The sequence below is a fragment of the Epinephelus fuscoguttatus genome, linkage group LG5, assembly GCF_011397635.1.
Source record: "Epinephelus fuscoguttatus linkage group LG5, E.fuscoguttatus.final_Chr_v1".
NCBI lineage: Eukaryota > Metazoa > Chordata > Actinopteri > Perciformes > Serranidae > Epinephelus > Epinephelus fuscoguttatus.
The window spans coordinates 5774874-5802157 of NC_064756.1; the positions used below are offsets into that span (position 1 = coordinate 5774874).

A 27284-nucleotide genomic window follows, 5' to 3' on the forward strand; every position below is an offset into this window, starting at 1 on the left:
GGTTTTATATTAATTATAGGTCTCCCTGTAAATGTTTAAGCGATTATGTTAATACAGTTGTGACAATAATAAAGTCACACACCCAGCTGTTAGTCGCCTCAACAGTGATCCCACTCGGCTGGTTTGGACACTGCGTTCATTTGTCAAGTTTTTTTTTTTTTTTTTTAATTCTTTATTGAAAAAACAAACATACACACCATGTGAGTGATTTTACAGTCTGTGGGTATATATATATACACACACACACAGAGATACATTTAAAGAAAAGAAAAAAATAAGATAGATAATGGGGAAGTGATATGAACTCAAAATACTGTCTCATCTGATCATCAGGAATTTATTAAACACATTGTTCATTTTTATTGCCTTTTTTATTTCTAAGGCCTCTTTCTGTGGTGTCATGTTGTCCATGAGTCCACCCACCTCTTTTTGCAGATGTGGAATTTTCCTTATGGTGAAATCAATTGAACAATTAAAAAAAAAAAAAAAAAAGATTTTAAAAAAAGGTACAAAATTAAGTTAAATTAAATATAAAAATGAATTAAATTAAATTAAATATAAAAATGAATTGAATTAACTGATTGATTAGCTAATTATTTTTTGTAGAAGGTGCTGAAAAGTAAAACAAAAAACTGTGTTAAATAAGGGATATTTTATATTTAAGATATGAAATATGAAATGCACAGTTCTAGCTGTGGAAAGATCTTAGTGAATCTATAGCTGAGTACAAACCCCTGGATGTGACTATTTGCTATAGAAATGTTGTGTTTGGGTGCTTTGGTTACTCTAACAAAGATATTAATTCATTTTTCCTCATTAGTCAAATTACTTCTTGCCAGATTTCAGTGGTGGAACAAGTACTGAGATCATTTTCTTCAGTAAAAGTACCAATACCACCATGTTGAAATACTCTGTTACAGGTAACAGTCATGCTATGAAAACCTAAATTTAAGTGCAAAAGGTTAGGCTGCAACATATACTTAAAGTACCAAAAGTAAAAGTACTCCGTCCAATATGACTTATATTATTTTCTATTTATTTACTTTCTTTTATTCTGTGGACTTTTAATCATCTTTTTTGTAAGAATAAATACTAAATACAGTTGAGTTGAGTTGGATTATAATTACTGATGCATCATAATCATCATAATGTTTTTATTACTTTATGTAGCTGCTGGGTACCTTAACCTATAATAATAAATCATAATATATATATATTTTGCATTAACAACATAAATATGCAAAGAACCTAAAACTGTCCGGTACTGTTTTAGTTTTGTTTTGTCAACGCTTCGTTTGATTCTGTTCATATTATTTGTTAAAGGTTCAAGATAGTTGAAGAAGTTAATTAAATAAGACAAAATAAAATAAAATAAAATAAAATAAACATTCTTAGACTCTTAAATGAAAACAATCGAGCTGTCAACTATTTGTTGTAACCGAGAGTATCAGAAACACAACAGTCCCTCAACGCCCCATCTCCATCAAAACCATGTCAGTATCACTCACTGACCGCGGGTCAGCTGTTCGCACTGCTCATTGTATTTAAATCTCTGTTCAGCAGTTATCAACTGATCTGCAATCAGCTGAAAAGAATCTTTCGCGCATGCGTAAAACCGACACCGACGTTGGTGTGTTGACAAATATCGGGGGAGGGACCTCTGCGGCGTAAGTAGATCTTTGTTCACACAGGAATATTTCCAACGTTGCTCAGCACCGTGTGAATATTTTAGCTTTTTGAATGTCGTATTTTGACTGTGTGCATTTATTGTAGCGAACACTGCGCTCACAAAGTTAGCGAAGAGGAAAGTGCTTTGTTAAACATCTGTAAAAACCGCTGGGGCCGAGTGTAATGTAGCAGACACGTAAGATCCGTGTCATGCTAGCTACAGTGAAACACAGGACTTCCGGTGCGTGTCTCCAAAATAAAATACATTAACATAAAATAAATTAAAATAAACTAAAATAAAGAAATACAAAAATTACCTTACCTTAGACGTTTCTCAATATACAGTTTTAATCACATTTAACTTTATCCCACAAAATAACCCATGTAAATATATAATATTAATCTCAAAATATCTCTTACAAAATATAAATCCATCTAAATGTATGATATATATGTATCACCAATTATTTTTGCCTCAAAAATAAATATTAACATTACATATATGTCATAATTAACTTGCCCTGCTTTCTTTTTAGATTTGAGTAAATTAATATCTAAAATATATAATATATAACTATGAATTTACATAATTTCCCCAATGAATATATATGTATGTGTACAGCCACATATCTATGAATGAATAACTATTTAACTCAAATTAATACATTGTTTTAAAAAGAAAAATAAAATATATATAAGTTGAGAAAGTAAGCAGTGATATCATATCTTTATACCTTATTTTAATTTTTTTGAGGAACACAGTAATGCTCACTCATTTTTAATTTGGTAATTTCTTATTTTATGCTTTATTATCTTACCATAGACTTTTCTATATATGCAGTTTTTATTACAACTTAACTTTGTCCCACAGAAATAACCCATGTGAATATATAATATTAATTACAAAATATATTTCTTACAAATATAAACCTGTGTAAAAGTATCATATACACTAAATTAATATTAATATTACATAAATATCCTAATCAACTTGTCCTGCTATCTTTTATATAGTTCAGTAAATTAATCTATATAATATATTAATATGAATGTACATAATTTCCAGTACAGATATGTTTTACACCCACAAATTAATACATTTTTTTTAACTTAAAAAAAATATATATATGTAGAAGCCTAAGTTGAGAAAATAAGCAGCAATCCCTCTGAACAGCTGGTGAATTTCAGACCCCTCCTTCAACCCTGTAGCTCCTGAATATCATGTCTTTAAACCTTATTTACAATTTTTTTTTAATTTTATCGCTGACTTCTTTTCAGCTTTAATTTTGAAGGCAGAGACAGCCAGCTTCCGGTATCACCCATGGTAACGTTCTCTCTGACTCAGCTCGCGCACAGCAGCCACTCAGCTAGCTACCGACAGCCCCATCCTAAAACCGTCCCGGGTTTAATCTCCTGGGTTGTTGTGGTGTAAAGACACATCTGTAGTCAGTGTTGTTTGGTTCAGATTATAGTTTCTTCCGGGTTCGTGTCAAACTTATGAACTTGTTTCTCAGTCTGGCTGAGGGCGCGAGCGAAGGCGGTCTCTTCGTCCAAGACTGTCGGCAGAAATGAAAAGGTGAGTGGGACGGTAACATGCGCCATTGTCAACCAGTAACAGCACCAAATACATTGTTAGCCCTCCAGTTCACTGACGGGCTGGTAGTTAATTTAATAATGTGATTAATTGAACCACAACATGACTCCTCTGTTGTTTGTGTGTGTTTATATATGTGTGTGTGTGTGTGTTTGTTTGTGTACAGCCAACAGAAAAGCCCTGAACCTGATGGAAGTGTCACCGTCAACGAGGAAGGTAAAATAAAATACTATTACTCTGCTAATGTCACCATCTTAACTGTGCTGGGAAAAGTGTAAAGTTACAAAATGCGGTTTATATGTGCTTTAATGGTTCAGACTCAGTGTCACACACTGCCTTTGAAAGTTGACAAATCTAAGTGGATGGTGGTTCAGGTTTTCAATGTTATCTTATGTTCCTGAAGTATCATGGCCCATTTAAAGCCACTGTGACTGTATGTCAGGGATGCTCAACTGGCCTTACTTGGGGGCCACTTTTGCAAAATGACAGGCAGCCAGGGGCCAGTCATAGCAGCTGTCAGGTTTAAGCAGGGGTGTTTCTAAAATTTGAGCACATTCAGGGCTCAGCCAACCCAATGTGACACAGTGACTGTTGGAACAGACAAAAATGTGGTGTAGTGTGAACCAGGCATTAGTGGCCGTCAGCGTCGGACACAGCTGCACAGAGGCACCTTTAGCAGCGGTATTACACGACCCAGGCGGCGGTATTTGTTGACACTCCGGGAAACTACAGTAACCCCTAATAAAAAGCTAGAAAATCCACATTGGACAGACGGGTCATTGAGATGGATTGGTCAAAAACTCCAGACTTTCAGCTGTGAGCTCGCTGTTCGTGTTAAACGTGTAAAATCACCACCTGGCACTCTATCTGGCCCGCAGGCCATAAGTTGAGTATCACTGGTGTATTCCCTAAGACACTTAAACCATTAAAACATTGTATGTAGTTCCCATATATCATTTCCTTGCACTCTTTTACGTTATAAGATCACACATGGTCATCCGAGGACACCTGAAGCACTAATAATATGGTTTTAAGTCATCTTAAATTTGTTCTTCCCATGAGCTATTTTTGAAATCTATAAAGTTGACTAACATCTTATGTGGCTTTGTGTTCTGTCAGGGTCCGTAGCCACGGCAGAGGACCCGGCAGCTATCGCCACCATCCAGTCTGCTGCCACCTTCACCGACCAGCCCATCAAATATCTCTTCAAGACGGAAGGAGCAGGCGGGCAGGTAGGACAAAAACATTTGGTCATTTGTGGAGAGACGCTCTTTAGCCCCTTTTACACTGCCAGATTTTCCGCGAATGTTGGGCCGATTTGCTGGCCAGCTGCAAGTGTTTAGACACACAGAGGCGGAAAGGCGAGTTGATCCAAGGTGCCCAATTTTCCACCTCGTAGGGTAGACATATTGGCGGAACCCTTTTAGTTTAAACAGACCGAGGCGGCCTTCCACAACGGGAGGAGCTGTCGAAGACTTGTGAGAGGAGCTGTTGATGACGCCGTATATGCAAGCCACTGGCGGTGGATAAACAGGAAACAGCTGATAGCAGGAATTAGCGAGCAGCTAGTAGCAAGAGGGAAACGCAAACCTGACAGACACTGTAAAGATGAGCAACTGGGGAGACAAGGAATTGCGCAACCTCCTTGTCCTCGCAAACAAAGAGGCCATTAACCGTCAGATGACGGGGACGGTGAAGAACGGGCCGACTTATAAGAGAATCACAGAAGGACTGACCAGCCGCGGCTTCCCTCCCACGTCACTGTTTACGTCACACGCTGAGCTACACGTTTTGTTACTTGCTCACACCCCCATTGCCCCGAAAAAGGCGCATTCTGTATAAACAAAAGTAGGTAGGCGGCATTTTGCTGCACTCCCCGATTTTGTTTTTATACTGCCAATGCTGAAAAAACACTGATAGGGCTTTCCTGCAAATTTGCACAATCCTTTTTAAAAAGAGCCACTGACTTTTATTTCCACTAAGATGCACTTGAGCAGTGCGATGGATCACACATAACCACAAACACACTCATGTAAGTATACAGGGGGACACTGTAATTCAAGGGAAATCTCTGAGGACGTTGTACTATACACACATAGAGCCATCAGACAGACATCAGACATGGAAGCTAAACAAAATACTGCTGTGGAGGGGTCAGCAACAAAATGTCTTTTAGCCACCTGTAAAAAGTCCCACAAAAAAATTTGTATCAGTTTAAGTGTATGTTATATTGAGAGTATTTTCACTGCGTTATCTTAATGTCAGACATCCTGTTTCGAATCGAATCCAAACTAACCCCTTTAAATGCCAAAGTCACACAGTAACTGATGGAGGCAGCAGTAGACCAGCAGCTCCGGTGTTCAGTGGTGTTAAATCACTGTTTTTCTGAATGGAGTCTGGCTTTGAAGAGAATGATATATAACAGCTTCATTTTCAGTTGGAAATCACTGCCTGACATTAAGGTGAATCAGTGACTTTCAGTACTTTCAATATACTGTACACTTAAAATGATATTGATTTTTTTAGGTGGCTAAAATACATCTTGTTGCTGACCCCTCCACAGCAGTAGATTGCTTTGCTTCGATCTCAGCCTCTCCAAACAGGGGGCGTCCCCACTGACATCTACTGTGTGTAATATACTGCCTATGGTTAAGTACAACCCCACTTAAAAAAAACCCTGAACTATCCCCTTATGTAAGTAGACATCCACTTCTGAATCCACAGCATCTTGTCAAAACCTTTGGTGTCACATGACTGACAACTGTTGCCACCCAAGCTGGAAAAAACAAACAAAAACGAAGGGCCGAAAGGAGCTCATTGTTTGAGCCAAACCGTCATCATAAGGTCCTCTCACTTTTGCTACAGTCTCGAGAACAGAGAGCAGAAAATTGCATTTGACACAATAAATTTGTAGTTGCCATGAGTGACAAGGGTTTGTGCTACAAAAATATTAGAAAAACTATATTTATATAACAAGTTTTCTGCTGTAATTGCATAGATACAGTTGGTTTCTGTTCATAGTTAGGTGTAATGTCGATGCAGATGTAATACACTAGCATGTTTTAGTGACTTCCATACACATTTCGAGACAGCATAAAAACGTTAACATTACTTCACGCCATTAGCCTACGTCTTGATGGTGTGTTTCGATGCTATCACGCAAGCAAGATCCTTCGTGGTTCACATCACAATTTTGTTACCAGTGGCTAAACAAATTTAAACTCTTTGGATAAAGTGAGAGATTCTTTCTGTTTAACCAGATTAGCTGTAAAATTGCCATCGCCAAACCCACCAGACTCCATTTAAATAAACAGCAATTTTAGCGTGTATAGGGCCAGCATTATTTTCACATCTAACTGGGTGAATTAAGGGCTTTTTAAACCAAACCAGAATTGGTGATTGTAAAAGCAGTGGCAAGACAAACCAGGATGGTGTCTGTGAGTTTTATTGTGCTTCTGTTCATTTTGAATGATGTGTGTTTTATGATGATAAAATTATTGTTAATTTCAGTGGAATCTGGTGGGTTTGACGATAGTGATTTTTGGGCTGATACTGGTTGAACTAAAAGGATCTTACTCTTGAGCGAAAAGGACTGTTGCCGTAGGCGTCGTGTCAGTAACCTTTTCAAACACTTACAAGCACTTTTAGTGTACGTAAATTGATGGTGTGAACATGCCCTCAGTGTTTACATTACAGCCACTGCTCTCTCTCAGTGCTGAACTAATTTCAAAAATAGGAAAATAGGGTCCAGGTTTTGAAATAGCCTTTAACTCTGGATGTTTATTTGGCATGCAGTAGTGTATGTCGTGAATGCTTTGTTTTCCTCCTTGATGTCTTGTGGGTGTTCCCAACTCCCCATAAATACAGTCTGTATACATACAAACTGATTTTAACATGTATGCATCTTTTCTGTGACTCCACATTTCTTGATAGCAGTGCCAGACAGTGTGTCCGTCACATCACCCTCTGGCCTCTGTACTCATGACCCACTTTACTTAATAGAGACCTAAAAGAAGACGTTAGATTCAGACTCTGTTTCCTCTCCAGCTGTGAACAGTTGTCACCTCAGTGGTAATGAGATATTGACCACTCAGTGTAATGTGTTGTGTTGCAGGTGACCTACAGAGTGATCCAGGTATCAGATGGCCAGTTGGAGGGTCAGACAGATGGAGCTGCAGCCGTCAGCCTCGTCACTGGTTTCCCCGCAACCACTCAGACTGTCACACAGGTGAGAACGACACTGAACTGAATGAGTGTGAATTTCTGATCTCTGTAAAAGACAAATCTGCTAACCTTGTAAGTCACTACTGCTGCTATTAAAGTGTTCAGATACACGTTTAGTTCCTTTATGGCAAAGGAAATCTAAGCTCTGTAATTTAACACCAACCCCAAAACATGTTTTGTCTTAAACATAGGACAGATGTCTTCTCTTGTGTGTAAAAGAATAACATGGATAAACTAACCTCCTTGCTACAGAGGTAGACATTGTGACAGGTTGAACAGGTTCAGTGACACCCCGTCATCACTAATATTCAGCACTGTGGATGTCATCAAACATTCACAGACTGAAGCTACATTGAAGTTTTGAGAGAGTTTGAGGGTGGAACTTTCCTTAAAGTAAGTGGTGACCTTGATTGACCACTTTTAGTGGTCAGGAGGCATTACAAGTCATTGATTTACTTATCGCCGCCTCTGATGTTCTCTGTTTCTAAAGGATGATGTAGGTCTAAACATTTACTTTTCTCAGGGCAACTTCAGTACAACTTACACTCAAGTCTGGCTCCTCGAACACTGGCACTGACGCCATGACCTTTCCTTCTTTTATATTTTCCTTGTCAGCTGACAGGAAGTAAACATAGACTCAAACTCAGTTGGCTAGCAATACAGTTACAGACAAACAATTAATACTGTGCTTCTGCGCTTGTATTTCTGCTGCTCTGACACTTCAGTAAAGATCATCATATTTTATAGCTCAGGTTCGTCTGACGTACAGTGCTGAATTTCTGTTGCTGATCTTTTTAAGAAGAATCTGATCTGGTCCGGTCAGCATGGTTCAACACTACTGTTCCAATGAAAGTTGCTAGCACCAGCTTCAAAAGGCGATAGCAGACAATTCTCAATGAAGTCTCAGTCAGGACGCTCCGTGGCATCCTCCCCACCTTGCAGCCTGGCCTGGCCTGTGTCTGCACAGTGCTGCTGCACAAAAGGAAAGAGGGGGAGAGACTCAGCAGAGAGCTGTGGACTGTGCTCACTCTGAGCAACATGCATGGGAATGAAATGAAATATAATATATTTAAACATATATCTCACTTTCCCTGATGGTCTGAATAAAACTGTCTATAGTTGTTGTTTTTTAGAAATAAAGTCGCTAAGAGGGTCTGAAAAGTCGCTAAACCTAGTGAGAAAGATGCCAAGTTGGCAACACTGTTGAAGAACATTTTTCTGTTATCACGCTGAAGTTGAAAATTGTGAGTGCTTTTACCTAATGTTGTCATATTTATGATGATTGTTTACAGGATATCCACATTAATAACTCTTGAACCAGCTTGTGGGTTTAAAAAATCCTGACAGATTTTTTAAAAAAAAAATTAAAATTCTTTTGAGTAACAGTGGAGATAATGTTAACAAGTCAATATCTTTGACGTCAGGCTGTGTTCTCCCAGCCTGAGGGGTTGGAGGGAGACGGCAGCGCAGAGACGCAGTACACCTACTACCCTGCCACCATCGCAGACGCCACCACTGGCACCATGGTGACCACAGTGCAGGCCTCTGACACACTGCTGGGCCAGACCACACCCACAGGTAATTAGTGCCTGACACAGCACAGAGACATTTTCACATCATAATTACTACAATTAAATGTAGTTTGAACTTTTTAAACCATTAACCACAAACTCATTTTTAATTTTTTGGAGGACAAAGAGGAGTGTATTTTTTAATTGCGCGTAATTTAAAGGCTTTAATGTGCATTAATTCTGTAAGATGTTCCCTTTAAGATGCTATATTTCTTCTCTGCAGCTGATAGTAAGATTTTATTTTACAGGGCAGCTTTACGTGATGATGTCACCCCAGGAAGTTTTGACGGGCTCCAATCAACGGACAATCGCACCTCGCACTCAGCCATACATAGCGTAAATACATTACAGCACTGTTGCATTAGTGCACATCTTAATGTAGGAAATCTTTTACATCCTGTAAATCGAGCCGACTTAACATCTTTGTTCTGTTGTGTTCTCCAGAAAGCAAGAGGCTCCTCGGGGTTCCAGAGATGATAAGAGGCGAGCCCAGCACAACGAAGGTGAGCACTCTCATCCACTGTTTGAAGTTGGCTGTATTTTACTTAAAAACATCTGAGCATGTATGACTCCAAATCTAAATGTTGTTCCAACAGTGGAGCGCCGGCGCAGGGACAAGATCAACAACTGGATCGTGCAGCTGTCAAAGGCCATCCCAGACTGTAACATCGACTACACCAAGACGGGACAGGTGAGTGAAGTAGGTCAAACTCCATGATGTCTGAAACATTTAAAAATCTTTGTGGGGGGAGTTAAAAAGTCGTTTTTGGCCTTTCAAGTGAATCTAGTGCTGGAAAACAATTTAAATCTTTTTATTTATTCAGGCTGTTAACCTTATTTCTGCACAGAGCATCAACAGAGAGGCCGAGGGAGGGAAGGAGACAGAGACACTTTGTCCTCGTTGTATACGTCTTGTATATGAAACATCTGTGTCGTCGCTGCATTTGTAAACATGGGCACTGGGCTTTATAAATAAAATTGAATTGAAATTAAAAAGATTGAGAAAACAAAACAAGCCGTCTCTGAATGTTTGCGTTCTCTTGTTTCAGAGTAAAGGAGGAATCTTGTCCAAAGCCTGCGAGTACATCAAGGAGCTCCGACAGAGCAACCTGAAGCTGGGGGAAGACATCAGCACTCTCGATCGTCTCAGGATCGACAACCAGCTACTCAGACAGGAGGTTTGTCTCGTCTCCAGAATATTGTCCCTGCCAGTGTGAAACAGCATTTAACACTTCCTGTAAACTGATCCGCCTGCTGATCCGTTCTGCCGCCATTACAGCTGTGGATCACATGTGCACTGACAGTGGAGATGAGGATTAGTGGGTTAATAACGGTCAGCATTACCCCATGACTGATAGGTTGGCTGTGTGAATGTAGGACTCCGTTTTACTTAAGGCACTCGTGTGAAATTGGTTATAACCCAGTTTGTGTCCGACCTCCACAGTCCACATGCAAAACTGCTGAACTGGGATGACTTGCAAGTTTATAATTTAAATCAAGAAACATGAAATCAGTGATGCATTAAATGGTTTAAAAATTGGAAAAAATGTGAAATTTAAAAGTGGAGCTTTGGCCAGGAAACATGCCGACATTATTCAGCCCAGATATCAGTGGCAGACATTTTACTGTAGCGGTCCCTGAGGGGTCTGTTGTCAGGACGTCACTCAGAATACAAACATGAGGATTTAATGGAGATTAATTCAAATATAACTGATTTTAGATCTTCTAAGTCTTCTTCTGTTAAATGCTGGGTGGCAGCTGGTGTTTAAGGAGCATCATTGTCTACCTGTACCGGCGTATGGGTGGTTCATTCATATGGAAGATTTATCGAACATTTATTATACCTATAAGGAAAACTAGATGATTATTGTTTCATCACCCAGCCCGACTTCACAGTGTTATTGCACTGGTTTACCAGCAAGACACCACTGCAGTAAAGGACATTTGTTTAACTCTGAACTCAGATTTGTTTATTTAAAGCCAGAATATTACTCATAAAGCATTCAGCTATGCTGTTATGAAAGACCAGTTATCAGCCCAATGTAGCAGTCTATGGCCCTGATCACACAGAAAGCATTTTAAAGCAGCTGGAGGCGCCTTTTTGTAATAGTTTTTAACGAGAATGAAGTAGTGTTGCACGGTATACCGGTACTAAAATAGTACCGCGGTACTAGAGTATTCCAAACGGTACTATACTGCATTTGGAAAATACTGGTACTTTGAAATTGATTCAATTCATTAATTTAGTTAATTTATTTTACTCAATTATGCACACAAACACCTTCCTTGTTCCTACTGGAGCACAGATTGCACAAGTGGTGTGTAAGACAACACCTGTATCAACATTCGCAGCTGGCGCACGTGAAAAAAGACAAGAGAAAGTCTGCCTCGCAAAGGGAGACAACACGAGACAACACAAACTTGGTGGAACATTTGAGTTACCAAACCGTGACGTCTGTACCGAGGTACTTACCGAACCATGATTTTTTTGGTACCGTTACACCTCTACTATTTATTGTTCTAAAGGTTTGTATCCAAAAGGACTTTTCCTTAGGAAAAGTACCGAAGAGTATCGAAAAGTATTGAAATTCATATTGGTATTGTTACCGAAACAAAGATTTTGGTATCGTGACAACACTAGAATGAAGCTTTGCGCTCATGTTTTTTGCGTTGCGGCAGGCCTCACGTTTCTGCACTCTAGGCACCCGGTGTTTTTGCCAGAGCGCTCTGAACTCCTTGAGTTGAAAAATCTTCAACTCAGAGTGGAAAAGTGCCCCACATTATCTCCACTTTTTCCCTTTTGTCCAGTCAGATGATTTGAGAGGCGGGCCTTCTGTGGTGTTCACAACAGCAAGTTAACAGTTGGTCAACCATGGAGGAGAAACTGGTGGTAGCTGTTGCTGGATACCCAGAGCTATACGGCCTGATGATAGACAGCAGGTTGTCAAACTGCCCCTGAGTCATCATGGAGGAGAAGCTCCTGGACCAACTGGTGGTACTCCCCATGATCCAGCCTCTTTTTTAGGGTCTCATGTACCCACACAGATCTCTGTTTATCTGCTGACAGTCTCTCACCCTCAACCAGAGCTACAGACAGTACCCTCTGCCTCAACATGTCAGCAGCTACACACTGATAACTGTTAGAACAAGTAGGTGGTTTTAGCCAGCCAAAATAAATGGTGGATTTATTATACAGAAAGGTTAGGGTAGGGAGGTGATGGGTGGTTGCCTGGCAAGAATCAAATAAAGTGCAGCAAGTGTTTTTTTTTTTTTAAAGTTTTTTAAATCAGTGGCAGTCAATTAAAAACTAAGACAGTGTGATGCGCCTTTTGTTGGGGCCTGAACATCCTGTTTCCACAGGTAAACATGACTTAGCTCGTCATGGTTATTGCATTCCTGATAACAGTCACGAAGCAGCCGATGAGACATTATCACTACATTACCTCTATGATATCTGTCCTGTTGTTGCTGCTCAGGTGGAAGACTGGAAGTCCAAGAATCAGATCCTGAGGAACCTGCTGCGACAGCACGGCATTGTGGGATCTTCCAGCACAGACCCCCAGTGAGGAGCCTGAAGCCTCTGGGTATTTGAAGACAACCATGTATGGGCCAAAAGAGTACTTGAAATGCTTTGAGATACTTTATTTGTGATCAAGCGTGCATGACAGAGGGGACATAATTGAATATTGTCATTCATCTTCTTTGCCTAATGACTCCTTTGAATATTATCTTTGAAGCTTTTTACAGAATTTAAATCCTTCGCCTGGTGAAAACAACCCCATCATGATAACATGATGTAAAACTAACATCTTTAGTTACAGAAGTTGTCGGTCGGTTTAACAAAGCCCTCGTTGAATGCCTTCCTCCTCAGACATGATTGTTCATTAACCTCCAGTACAGTAAGCTCTGAAACACGACCAACTGCTCATGTCTTTCTTTCTCTTAACCTCTGCAGTACCGTGCTCCTCCGTATCAAACGCACTTATGTTGATGTATTCATTCATGCTTTGACCTGTTTTCCATCTCACTCTGACCGGTCGGCACCATGTTTGTCATCCAGTTCATCGCTCGGCTCGTTTGCTTTGTATTTTTGTATGTTTCATGAAACCTCACTGGGGACAATAATTGCATTGCAACAATGTAACTAACTAAATAAATAAATAAACAAACAGGGGTTGTTAAGCATTGCATTGTAGGTAGGCTATGTATGTCTTTATAATAAAAAATCAAATAATATACTGTATGTCATACGCCAGTTTCAGTTGTGTTTATTAAAGTTGGTAAATTGGTTAAAAGATGTACACGTGTTTTTATTACACGCTAATTGTCTGCATGTCTGGAGCATTAAGATGAACTGAAGTAGTCCTGAGTGTTTTATTTTGAAGGTCCGCTACGGAAGTAGATTACTTCATTGCCGCTGGGAAAATTATGCTCCTGCAGATTCCGTATATTTGTCAGCCCCTGCCTTCTGTTCTTACTGATTAAAATCAACACAAGGACACAGTGAAGTTTCACCAATGATCTGCATACTGCTGGTAGCGGGACACGGCACCGTCTTAGAGACACAAATCAAGGTGAGTCGCTTTAATGCTGCAGCACAGACGAGATGAGTTGAAAGAGTGCAAAGTTCGCGTTTGGTACACAGCGCTCACACACCAAACTACGTTAAAGAATCTGCTAATTCACCTTTGTGATACCTGTCGGCTGAAATTAAAACACGTTAGACCACATTTTATGACGTTAACTGAGTCCCGAGGATGTTCTGGTGTATTCGGCTCATCCGACTTCACAATCCTACAGTTATTTGTTTATTAAATTGCATGTTTATCATTGCCTCACAGTCTTCACCGGCCCCTACCGAGCAATGTGGTGCAATAACACTGTAGCACCACCTCCTGGAAGTTGAGTTTTTTTTTAAATCCCTGATTTTTATTGGTTTATATGTATGCAGAATTACTGATCTCATCTAATGGTTGACATAACAGCCTCACGCGTTTTTAGGGACTGTTCGTTATCAATGAGGGGGAAGTGGGTGGTGCAAAACGTATGCTTTTTTTGGCCTTAGGGCAGAGGCATACATATTTGAATGGTTGTATCTTGTATTTGTTTACCAATGAAAGAAATAGTGGAAGCTCTCCAAGACCTCTCTCAGCGCTTAGGGACTGTTCATTACTTATGAGGGGGAATTGGCGGGTGCAAAAAGGTTGAGGCATGTCAAGTAATTTTTAGGCACTAGGGAGGGACTTACGTTTTTTATTTTGAATCAGGGGAGAGGCATACAAATTAAATGGTTGTATTACGTGTTTATTTGACCAAAAATTGCCCAAATTCCATCATTTATCACGACTAGAAACTGTAAAAACAGAAATTATTGTTGAATTTTTACATTTCTGATGGTCCCAGGATGCATCATGAGTGAGAACGCTTCAGTCGGGGGGAAAAAACAATCAAATCTGAGTTTAAGATGAGAAAATTGATTTATTGTGTCAGTCCGACTAAAACCAAACTTTTAAAATCCATTTAAACATGTTAGTCTGACTGAAATCATGCTAGATAGAATTTCTCAAAGTGGGACTAACACACCCAGATAATATGACTGGGAGTTGAATTCCTCCTGCATGTATACAGTCAATCAGACCCAAACTGGCCGAGGCGCTCTGAGCATGCTCCACAGTTTCCACCCCGGGCTTCGACCCAGGAGTCAAATAGCATTAAATGCGTAACAGAAGAAGCTGGTAACAACATGAAGAAATCTGCATCCAGACCAGTGACTTTCTGGACAGACGTGGAGACACAGTTCATGATGTGTCGGCTGTTGTTTGGTCTTTGACGTAATAGGTCAACAGGAAAAATGTCCAGTACTAACAAGCTGAAAGGCGTCTCTCCACCTATCGTAGAGGAGTCAGACACACTTCAGTCAATAAATTGATTCCCCTCCTGTGCTTGTGTACTGGGACAAGGACAGTAGTCCAGTTATATGGCCTAGTCAAGCTGTAACTGCAGCTCCACTTAACTGTGCATGTCCACCATCCGTGTGTCTGGCGTGATGTTGTCATGTTGGAAGGTGACGTCTTGTATCCAGGAAAACCAATGATCCCCAGTTTGAGCTTAGAGTTTATGTAATATCCTCAGTTTGCATTGATTTACTAAGCATGTGTATATTCTACATATAGACCTCATGTGAACATCAATAATAAAGATTTGTATGTAGTTTGTTACCATGGTGATTTGTAACCTGTATCTGAATCCATCTGTTTTACTCCCACCTCTTCCAGAATGATGACACAGGTTTATACAGCCACCTGACAGGTGTGCCGAAGGCTTTACTTCCTGGCATCGGAGGGAAGAAGATCCTCGACTTCTGGTGGGAAACGGTCAACATGTGCGTAACAGTGGCTCCAACATGAACAGGGTTAATCTTTGGTTATCTGTGAACTTTAAAACAGTTACTGGTTAACTTCTTCTTCTGCGTCTGTGACTTCTCTCCAGGCGGCAGCTGTTCACAGAGGTGTATCTGGTCACGAATGCAGACAAGTGAGTTCTAACTGCTGCATGAACCAGCCGGTGTTGACTCAGCAGCCGTGTTAAACGCCTCTCGCTCTGCTCCTCCTCCGCTCTCTCACTCTGTTACTCTGACCAGGTATAAGCACTACGAGCGCTGGGCCACAGCCAATGACTTCCCCGTGGAGAACATCATAAATGACGGCAGCACTACGTTGGAGGACCGTCTGGGGGCCGTGGCTGACCTGGAGCTGGCCATACGCAGCCGCAAGCTGCAGGATGACATCATGGTGGTACGATGAGTCCGTCTGTTGTTGGTGTTGGAGCGCGTCCATTCACACGGCATGTCACAGGGTGTGTTCTGGTAGATCTGACTCAATGTCGGCCATATGATGTTTTCTGTTGTCTGTTTGTGTGAGCAGATCGCAGGAGACATGCTGTGTGCAGACCAGAACTTTGACATCGCTCAAGTGATCCGATTCTTCAGGTCAGAGGTGATTAACCACAACACAGCTTGATCATAGACATTAGAGAACACAACAGTGATACTGAACTCACGGCCCGTGGGCCAGACCTGGCCCGCAATAGGTTGCAGGGTGACCCGCCAACCATTTTCTAATCCATCCATCCATTTTTAACCGCTTATCCGAAGCTGGGTTGCAGGGGCAGCAGACGTCCCTCTCCCCAGCAACACTTTCCAGCTCCTCCTGGAGGACCCCGAGGTGTTCCCAGGCCAGATGAGATATGTAATCCCTCCAGTGCATTCTGGTCTGCCCCCGGCGTAGATAGACCGGTAAATCGACAGTTTGCTGGATTACCTTTTCTTAATTTATGGGCTATTTTGGGGGCTTTTTGGGAGTAATGGTATAGAAAAAACGTGTTTTGTTAGGCCCTACTCTTGGGCGGCCCTAAACTACACCACTGACCCAAAATAACCACGTAAGACACCTTTCACATGCTCAGATTCATGTGATTCTCTCCTCAGGTGTATGCACCTCCTTAAGTAACGCAGCACACCTGGCCAGATCTACAGTGGAGGGAGAAGGGACAGCAGCACATACAGCTGTAACAATTAGGTTACTGATTTGGACGTTGATTACCATGGCAATGATTGAAGCTTTGAAGCATTTAGGTCAGCCCCAGCACCAGGGGAGGATCTGGGGTCCAGGTTAAAGGGAAATTTCGGTTTATTTCAACCTGTCTCCTATCGTCCTAAATTTGTTTCAAGTGACTAGTCACATAAAAATAATAGTTAGCATGTTAGCCGTTAGCCTAGATACAGCCGGGGCGCATAGTAGCGTCAGACCTGTTAAAACGTAAGTGAACGGGCAACCTTCAAGTGCAAAGTTAGTCCACTAAACAAGCTTTTTCTCCACAAAGACCGCCTCATATCGTTAGGATAAATGTCAGAGAACATATAGAAAACCACATGTAAACGTGTTGTCTTACCTTACCGGTGTGCTGCCATGTTTGTTTACCATCTAGCTCTGCTTTCCCAAGCGTGGCCCCAAATGTCCTCAAATCCCAGACACGCCTCTTTGTATGTCTGCCTTGTTTATTCAATTTATCTGATAAATAAAAAAGCGCTTGTCAAAACAAAGTCACCAAGTGCATTACATGTCAAAAACTAAAACAGACAAGACATGAAAACAACCTTTAAAATAACTGATAAAAACACTTTGGTGTATAAAAACTGAGGAAATAAAAACAGTTTAAATGAACTTAAAACTCAGGTAAAATCCGCGAAGGCTCTGAAATAACATAATGTTTTAAGAAGGGACTTAAAAGAGATTGTTCCAGAGCCTCAGCGGGGCCCAGACAGCAAACGCTTTGCTAATGTTTGTCTATGTACGGGCCCCTGGCCTCCTGTCATTTCACAAAAGTGGCTCCTGGGCAAAGCAAGTGGAGTCCCCTGTCATATGACCTGTTGTGTGTGAAGGACGTTTATCAAGATTGTGCAAATGTTTCTGTGGAGGTGAAGTCACAAGCAGCTCATCCTTCTGTGTGTGCTGCAGCCTGGAGAGCTGATCATTTACTATGAGCTGGAGGAAGGAGAGAAAAGCAGCTCCAGGGGCATCGTGGAGGTCTGTCCTGACACCCACAGGTGAGTTTAACCTTCAGTCCCACAGAGCACAACATGTTCTAACAGTAGAGTTAAGGAGTACATCTGTGTGTGGCGTTTATGAACGTTATTGACATTTTATACGTCACTATGTGTCAAGCTTTGATTTTAATCAGCTGTAGTTTTCTGCATCAGGATAACTCGCTTCCTGGAGAAACCGCAGGAAGGACGGACGGCGTCCCGGCTGGCCAGCGTGGTGTTTTACTGCATCAGAAAAGACACTCTGCCGTACCTGTCTGACTTCCTCAGCCTGCAGCCTCAAGGCTCAGTCCGGTCGTTCGGACGATTCTGGGTTAGTAAGTGTTAATGCAATAACGATGAAACGAAATCAACTACTGACACTAGATCTGCTGTCTAACTTCTAAGACAAATATTAGACAAACCATTGAGTTCAGTGGGAAAGACTGATAGCTATCACTGCCCTCATGCGACTTTATTTTATTCTGTACATGACTGCACAATATGTTTTTGTCAATTTGTGCTTTAACTTTGCTTTTTATTAAGATAAAACTCACTTAGCTTGTCATCAGTCCTACTTTACTAATAACATCAGTGCATCATCATGAATTTATAAAGTTATAACCAGTGATGGAAAGTAACTAAGTCCTGTATTTAAAGGGAAATTTCGGTTTATTTCAACCTGTCTCCTATCGTCCTAAATTTGTTTCAAGTGACTAGTGACATAAAAATAATAGTTAGCATGTTAGCCGTTAGCCTAGATACAGCCGGGGTGCATAGTAGCGTCAGACCTGTTAAAACCTAAGTGAACGGGCAACCTTCAAGTGCAAAGTTAGTCCACTAAACAAGCTTTTTTTCCACAAAGACCACCTCATATCGTTAGGATAAATGTCAGAGAACATATAGAAAACCACATGTAAACGTGTTGTCTTACCTTACCGGTGTGCTGCCATGTTTGTTTACCATTTAGCTCTGCTTTCCAAAGCACAGCCGAAATATATCTGGCGAGCTCTAGATAAAGCCCAGCTGGATACTACTCCAGGTGGAGGTGTCTCGTCCTCGGTCACATCCAGACCTTGAAAATAAGGCTGCAACCGGTCCCATTCCTTGCAACAGAGGCATTCCTCTTCTGTGGGCACTGGGGCACAGCATTCGCTCAGTATGTTTTTTTGGTGTATAATGACCTGAAAAAGAGAATTATTGTGTTTTCGTTACCTCAGATTAAGTTGTGTTGCACTGACATGTTTCTGCAGTAGCCCAGAATAAACCAAACACTGGCTCTAGATAGGGACATTTGCATTTTCATGTTGGCCACCGTATTTAGAAGCCCCTTTGTGAGGGGGAAGGAACGCTGGGTCAACTCACTCCTCCTCTCAATCAGTATCACACATAAACAACTGACTGGCAATCCCTAAAAAACCAGCACCCTCCACATGATCTTTAACTATATTCTGATGCTGATACTTTTTCACTTTTACTTGAGTAAAATATTGAATGTGGGACTTTAACTTGTAACAGAGTACTTACACAGTGTGGTGTTACTGCTTTTACTTCCTCCACAGCTGGTTATAACTCGTTCCTTTGTGTCTCCCTTCTCTGCAGGAGTGGCTCATTAATGAGAAGCAGCGTGATGTGTTTGGGATGAAGCTGCCGACTGGCTTCCAGCTCATTGGACAAGTGGTTTGTATCCTTACCTCAGTTTGTCAGCAGTGTTTCAGGATTTTTTTCCACACGAGGCTGAGAGTTCTGCAAAGTCATGGATTATAAAGGAGGAAGCTCGATGAAGGCCTAGTTATTAATTACGCTCTTAGTCTGCTGCAGGCTCAAGATGGACAGAAAAAAAAGGATCAAAATCGATGCAGCAGAACCAGAGATATCATCTTTATTATTATACATCCGTATCGGGGATAACCGTGACAGGAAGCTGTCGTCAGGTTGTTTTCCGGTTGTCCGTCTGTCTGACCCGGACACAATATAAATATAGATCACAGGTTGTTCTTCATGTGCAGGTGTTTGTTAACAGAGACAAAACACTGCTGCTCTGCTGCTGATAACTGTGTCTGTATCATATATTATGTACTGTAACGACTTCACTCCAATAACACTCCTCCTCCTGACGTCTCAGGGCCTGTCAGATTACACCAAGTGGCTCACACACTACTCCACCAAGCAACAAGACAGACCTGCCAAACCAATCACATGCAGATCATACGCCAGGTCAGGAAACACAAAGTCCTCACACTCCACCTGAATTTAGCTCAGGTTACTCCTCCTCCTCCTCCTCCTCCTCCTCCCTAAATCACAACAAGAGCACTTGAATGTTTGAACACACTCTGACACTGTAAGAACTGATCTCCAAAATATATGACGCCTCACAGGGTGGGACTAATGGGGAATCCTTCAGACGGCTTCAATGGGAAAACCATCGCTATGTCCATCTCTAACTTCTGGGCTGAGGTCACTCTAGTGGAGAGCCAGACTCTGGTAACACACACACACACACACACACACATATACACACACACAAGCTAAAACACCTTCATCAGGAACACACTGTCTAACACTCATGTGCATTTCTGTGACGTTGCAGGTGTTAGTCCCTCATCCGCTCAACGACCCCACAGAGTTTGGAAGTTTGCAAGATCTGTTCTGCATCAGCAGGAAGGAGGGGTGTGTACACGACAGCTTTAAGTACGTAACACACTTGGTTGTGTTCAGGCTTTTTTCCAGAATGCTCTGTTCATCGTCCTCTGCAGGTACCTGGGAGGTCTGCGGCTGCTGCAGGCCACCTGTAAGAAGTTCTACCAGTTCTGCTCCAAACAAGGGTAAGATCACATGAGACCAAGATAACGCTGGGGAAAAAACCCTTAATGACATGTAAATGAAAAAATTATATAAGCATCAGCACGTGCCCTTTATCTCCAACTTTGTTCAGTCTGCGAGCCAAAACAGGCTGGAATATTGTTGCTGCACTGGTGGACACTCCCCGCTCAGGACAATCACTGTCACTGCTGATGCTCCTTCACACTCTGCTGTGTGTTGTTTGTCTTTATCTGCAGTATCGCTTTGACAAAGCAGAACTTCACACTGAAGTACGACACCAACATTCCTCGGCAAGTGGTGAGGAATCATTCAGATACTGGTCTCTAAGAAAATAAAGCGACACAATAATTCACACCACATCGTGTATAATGAAGTAATGATGAACTGATTTGTCTCTGTTGATGCAGGGCCTCGCTGGAAGCAGGTAAAAAGTTCTGTTTGGTGTTTTCTTATCTTTATCAGCCAGTTTAAAGGTAGTTTTGCACACTTTGAATTTTGTCTTCTCACAGTGCCATCGTCTCAGCGACCCTGAAGTGTCTCATGAAGTTCTACAACATCACCGACAGTGTAAGGGTTATTTCTTGATGTTTCCATCAGTCCTGATATCAGCCTCTCCTTTTCTGAATTAGGAATTTCACAAATTTTCCACGGTCATTTTTAAAATCGTGTTCGTAACATGCTATTCCCAGGGATCCCACGTACATGGAAAGGCTGGAAAAGTTATGGAATTAAAATCACTGAAAGTTTTAGAAAACTTATTGTTAATTATTACAGTAATCTTCCACGTGATGTAACATAACGGCATTTTTCTTTCTTCTGTAAGTTAGCTGTTGACATAACGTAGCTCTGATATGCGTCAACTTCACGATACATCGTTTCAGCATCGACACTGTGATGCACAATAGTCGGATCAAAGGACGTGCAATGTCAAATCATTAAATTAACTCAACTTATCTGATGCTTGATACAAATGTAAAACTTGCACAGTTCTCATTCTCCATGACTTATAGCGGCCAAGCCTTCTGCTTTTAGACGTTACGTGTATATGTGACGTAGTGTGGTGGTGTTTGTTATGGGAAGAGAGACTATCCTGCATGTGTGTGTGGAGAAAAGTACCGTAACCAGGCCGGCAAGTGAAGTGCATGCTTTTGTGAAATGACAATTTTATCATGGGTGCTTGAAAACTTGTGAGAACCCTGTATTCCTGAAGAACACATTAAAATGAGTTGATCAGAGCGTTTTAAAAAAAGAGTCAAAAGTCATCTCTACAAGTTAATAAAAAGACTCAAATTAAAAACTGAGTAAATAAATACATGTGAAAATGACATAAAACGTATGTACCGTGTCTTTTTTACTCTCCAGGATCTCCCAAAGCCGATCAGAGCCAACTTCATCCTCAACGTGGAGACTGATGAACTCTTTATCACGGCAGGTCTGCAGGACCGAGTCGTCCAAGTCAGTAACAGAATCATCTCTGCACAGATGTGCTGGACTGTGTCACAGCTGCACAGCAGGACTCTCATCTTTAACTGAACGCCTACAGTAGCGTGAGTTGTTTGTTCTTGTCTCTGCAGGTCTATGAAGGTTTAGTCTACATGGATTTCAGCAAGGAGCTCATGGACCAGCAGGGCTACGGTACTGAAGTCACCGGCTAAAGTTGGTGAAGAGGTGATACATATAAATATATTTCTCTCTTAATATCTGTGTGTCTTTACATTTCTCAGGGAACTATATCTCTATGGACATGAGTGGGCTCCCACCGTTCTGGCTGGCCTACCTGAGCGACCCCAGCGACTCTGGACGCATCCACAGCAACATCAGACAGCGCTGGCTCAGTGGTGCGTCTCACGTCAATCATTACATCGGCGTCCAGGTCAAATTTCAGTGCAAGATTAAACAATGCATCTACTGTTGGGGCCAGGGATGTCAGTTCTGGTTCATTTTGCTTTTGATAACCTGAAAAGAAGCTTTTCCTTTTAGTACAGTGCTCCATCTGTTGACTCTGTGGAGCCACGTTTCAAAGTGCCAGCCATCCATAAGAAGTAGTGAAATTTTGTTTTCCTGATGTAAATGTCTTATATTTTATTTTCTGTTGGCTGTGTAAGTCTTTGGGGAAAAGGTTCTTCAGTCATTTTTTAGAATAACATACAAGCCCATGTGTATATTTCCATCTCTCCGTCCTCTGAGGAGTTATAAAAACGGAAACACATCGGTTCATTGGTTGAACTACTTTCATGCTGCTCCGTCTTTCCACAGGGGAACCTCTGGTCGTCGAGGCCATGAAGACTTTTGCTGAGCTCACGGATCAAGCAAGGTTGTTTTGAGTTGTTCATAAAGAATTTATGCAGTAAATAGCAGTGGATGTTTTGTCAAGTAAATCAGGGTAAAAGCTCAACATAAATAACCATGGGATTAATTACATCTAGCCTTTGCACAGCTTTAATTGGCTTTGGTCTTTATGAAATGTGTGAAATGTTTATGCACTCTGAGTTCCAAGAAATACCACATGCCAATTTGCTGCAACTTTGCTGCCAAAATGTGCCTGCTTTTAGTTTTTGTTTTGACATTTCAGAAGTTCAGGGCACAAGAGGAAACATTGCGTCTTGACTGAAAATGTTCTCCCCTCAGGACGGCTCTGGGGGACGGAGACTGGAGGCGTCTGGCACAACTGATGGACCAGAACTTTGAGCTGCGGAGGTAAACAGTGTATTTTATATGTTTGAGTTTCACTCTGAGCCAACACATTCTCACCCCGACCTCGTCACACATTCAGTACGTTTACATGCACAATTTAAGGCCATTCCGATTAAAAGTGGTCATGTAAATGGTCATTCCGATTGAAAATTAAATCCGATTAAAGGGGGTGATTTAATCCGTTTGTCATTCCGAATGAAAGAATTTTGTGTGTATATATACACTCATTCCATTCCTCCAAGTTCATTCCGGTCTTTCTGCGCATGCTCGTTTCCTTGCCCTTCTGGCGCCATGACGTATATAGCGCGCATAGCAACAGGCTGAGATAGAGCAGTCGGACTTGTTGCACTCACCGGTTTCCATACGCCACAGCACGGTCTTCTATCTCCCTTCTTCGACCTTCTACCTCCCTTCTCCTCCTCAACAGACGAAGCATTAGCAGAACAAGGTTGTTGTCGTACTGCTGCTTCAAGAATATAAGCAAAACACGCCTGAAAAAGGCACTGAGAACGGCGTCGTCAAGCATTTTGTTATCCGGAGCGAGGACTACAGTGTTTACTTCCGGTAAACGTAAACACGTAACATCCGCCCCGCCCCCTATCCAATCAGAAACCTTCCCTGCCCCAAACCTTGCGCAGACCTGAATAAAGGTCTGAACCCTCATTCAGAATGAATATTTCCCATGTAAACTACCTGGAAACACTTTAATTCCGAATGATTTCATTCAGATTTATTTCATTCTGAATGAGAAGCCATCATGTAACCGTAGCCATTGACGTTTAATCATGGACTCTCCACGTCCACATACGATGTGCAAGGTACCCTGGGTGTGTTGGTTGCTGGCGCTCTGGGACACCGTGTCAAGTTCAGCCTGTTACATGCATTGTCTCCTTTCAAAATACACTTCCATTTTCACAGGGAATTTAAAGTTTACATACAGTCTCTTTCAAAATAAAAGCACTACGTCGATACAACACCGCGAATTGACATTTTTTCCCTTGGTTGGGTTTAGGAAGAAATAACAGGGTTTGGCTTTAGAGTCTTACGGGACCTGAACACCACTCTTTCGGGGCAAACTCTGTGTTTGTTGGACCCATCCACCTGCCGCAGTTGGACTTTTGTCGCCTTAACTTTCAACCTTGTCCCGTAGCGTTTCCCCCTGACGCCACTGGGCACCGTTAAACTATTACAGCAACCACCTACGTATCATGCCGATGTCAAAGGACGCCTTTGTTCGTTGGTTTCTGCCGCAAGTCACTGCCCAAACACCGCATTTCAACGACTTTGGAGTAGGTCGGGAGCCAGATCCAGCCCTTGTGATGTTTTTTGGCTACCTTTTTTTGTTATTACTTCCTGTCTGCCTTTACCATGGGCCATCATAAGTTGATAACGAGCACCCCCAACTCCAGGCCGTTTGGTCTCAGGGGGCCCAAAGCCCCTTTTTGGGACATTTTTTCTCGAAAATTGATGTAAATGCAAATGTTAGGGCACTATGATGGCATAGATTGTCATACTAGTATAAAATTTGGTAAGGAGTATCCTGACACAAAGAGGGAAGTAGCAAAATAAGATTCTGGGGCTTGCTGCCATTTTCTTTTCAAAATATCACACACAACATCCCCAAAGAAACAAAAGAATTACAAATTCTCACCAAAAATGATTATTTTTCATCACTTTGAGTTTAATATCACTGCTTCACTCATACACAGAAAACTTCCCAAGTTTATAAGCTTCAATTTGAGCCCAAGTTGACCTTTCTGTGTTGAAAATTACACTTGCTTTGGCCTAAGTTTGTCAAGTAACAACATATCCCACAGGTCAGTGTACACTGATGACTGTCTGGGTCCTGGGAATCTGAAGATGGTTCAGCTGGCAAGACAGGTAAGACTTCCACTTCCTGTTTTACTGAACAGTATTCACCCTGTTCTCCATCTCCCTCTGTGTGCCCCTGCTGGAGGGCTTTTCTGATTATGCATTCATAAAGGTTTTGCTGCTCCTTGCAGTTCGGCTCTGCGGTGAAGTTACCAGGCAGCGGCGGGGCCGTGGTGGGTCTGTGTCTGGACGAAGGGAGACTTGTAAGACTGCGCCATGTGGATGTTGTTGTCCTGAGCTGATGTTTCCTCTCTGTAGCTGTCCGAGGACATGAGAGTGGAGCTTTACATTCATGCTGACATTCCCAAGTGTCCGTTAGATATAAGTGATCTGCTGGATTTCAAAATATACTAAATTTGGATGAAATTTCAAAACATACAAGTGCACACAAATCGACTGAACTGCTGTCTTAAAGTAAACGTACTCGATGATGTGACGGCTCAGAATGTGAGGTTTAGTCAGAGCTAAATTCTACATTACTAAAACCATGAGTTTCTGATGTAATCAAGAGAAATAATCCTCGAGTTCTCTGCTAACTGAAAGATCGACTTTGTCACTTTGATTTGTGTTTCTGTGCAGACATATGTAACGTTGGGTTTGTTACGCTAAAACATGAAATACACTGTTTGCATTGTCTCTGGTCATAGCATATCTTTGCACTACTTTTCAGCCCCAAAACAAACGAGTTCTCTTTTCAACTAAATGATCAGAAACAAAACAGCTATAAAGTTTTAATATCTTGACGATGGAGAAAAACAGAGGGAGTCATCTGTTGAATGATCCCAGCTGTCTTGTACTTAGACGGCTTGAAAACAAAAACTTATTTTCTGTTCTGTGTGCTGCATAAATACCCCTGTATGAACTGTATTTGTGAATCATATAAATGCCCTGCTGTCTGTCTGTCTGTCTGTCTGTCTGTCTGATGCAGTCTGTGTTTGCCCCACTAGGTGGAGATGAGACAAGCGTTCCAGGAGGCAGGCTGTGTCTTCTGTGTCATAGCACCATACAACCCATCTGCCAGCTCCGTCGGCTGCCAACTCTAACCTCACATCTCCCCACGACTCGGTCAGGCTACTCCGGGCCAACTCAGGCCAGTGTGGCCCTCTCGGTGAGGCTCAGTGTCATCTCATAGGATGTATTATTATCACAATGAACAGAGACGATCAGGATCAGTTACATGAAATTATATGAGAGCCATGAATTGAAAATAATCAGGTGATAGTTTAGGTAATAATTTACCAGATTGATCACAAAATGTTGAGTCAGACATCAGACTTCACTTTGTTCCCGTAAAATTAGTCAAAGTTTTGCTGTAGATTATAAAGTTCAGGATTTAAGACTGCGTCACATTCATCATCACAACAATGTAAAAATAATGTAATTATTTTTCTACATCGTGATACATCAGACTTTTTATTATCTTTGTATAATGAATGTCATTTTTGTACACAAATTAAAGCAGATTTTATAGTTCTTGGTGTTTTGTCATGTTTACTGTGTAGCTTGTAAATAATCCATGCATCATTTGACCCGTCCCTACTGTTTAACCCATATCACACACACAGAGTTAAAGGTAAACCCACCATGTCAAATCAATTGAAATAACATGTAAGTCACATTGTATGACCCTCAGTCCCAGGGGCGTCGAACTGGGGGGAAAAGTGGGACTGATTCTAGTTTTAATCAGAAATCTTTTTTTTTTAATTTTTTTTTATTATTATTATATTTATTCTCATTGTTTATTATTGTTTTTTAGAATTATCTTTAATTTCAATTAATTAGAACCATAACCAAATTAAAACTGGCTGAATAAATCTGTTGAAAGACTTTGTATTGAAAAAGAAATGGTGGAAGCTCTCCAAGGTCTCCGTCACTCCTTAGGGACTGTTCATTACTTGTGAAGGGGGAGGGGAGCGCGTGGTGCAAAAAAGGGGGGAGGTGTGTCAATATTTTTAAGCACTAAGGAGGGACTTTTTTTATAAAGAAAGAAAAGCTGCCTTCCAAACCTGCAGGCTGGTTAGGAGGCAGCTTTTCTTTAAAAATCGCCAAAATATAACATTTATCACAGCCAGAAACTGTAAAAACATGAATTATTGTCGGAATTATTGTTGTCATCATATGCGACGAATGCTTCCACTAGAAAAAAACATGACCAAATCTGAGCTTAAATTGGTGATGTTTCATCAAAATCACTTTATTCTACGTCTCATTTAAAATCTGTCCAAATATAAACCATTTGCTCGAAACTAACCAGCGT

At 41.4% G+C, this 27284-nt stretch overlaps 2 protein-coding genes across 3 annotated transcripts; both read left to right on the forward strand.

Moving 5' to 3' along the window:
- The first annotated feature begins 1615 nt into the window (after window positions 1-1615).
- usf1 (upstream transcription factor 1) lies at window positions 1616-13352 on the forward strand. 2 transcript variants are annotated; one of them, XM_049576963.1, is made up of 11 exons: window positions 1616-1667; window positions 3183-3244; window positions 3429-3478; window positions 4382-4494; window positions 7377-7490; window positions 8911-9064; window positions 9306-9393; window positions 9502-9560; window positions 9654-9757; window positions 10107-10235; window positions 12534-13352. In XM_049576963.1, the coding sequence occupies exons 2-11, from the start codon at window positions 3237-3239 to the stop codon at window positions 12621-12623; spliced, it is 909 nt and encodes a 302-aa protein (XP_049432920.1). In that variant the 5' UTR covers window positions 1616-1667; window positions 3183-3236; the 3' UTR covers window positions 12624-13352. The 2 variants fall into 2 exon arrangements, with proteins under 2 accessions (XP_049432920.1, XP_049432921.1); XM_049576964.1 differs by lacking the exon at window positions 1616-1667 and having other exon boundaries at window positions 2976-3244.
- Window positions 13353-13482: 130 nt separating this feature from the next.
- LOC125889158 (glucuronokinase with putative uridyl pyrophosphorylase) lies at window positions 13483-26485 on the forward strand. The gene is made up of 23 exons (XM_049576913.1): window positions 13483-13631; window positions 15333-15439; window positions 15547-15591; window positions 15698-15851; window positions 15981-16052; window positions 17574-17662; window positions 17816-17972; window positions 19241-19318; window positions 19764-19855; window positions 20017-20122; window positions 20229-20308; window positions 20395-20463; window positions 20698-20758; window positions 20869-20885; window positions 20971-21028; window positions 21824-21916; window positions 22036-22096; window positions 22186-22299; window positions 22718-22775; window positions 23090-23158; window positions 24973-25036; window positions 25159-25230; window positions 25975-26485. The coding sequence occupies exons 1-23, from the start codon at window positions 13575-13577 to the stop codon at window positions 26068-26070; spliced, it is 1869 nt and encodes a 622-aa protein (XP_049432870.1). The 5' UTR covers window positions 13483-13574; the 3' UTR covers window positions 26071-26485.
- Window positions 26486-27284: the final 799 nt, after the last annotated feature.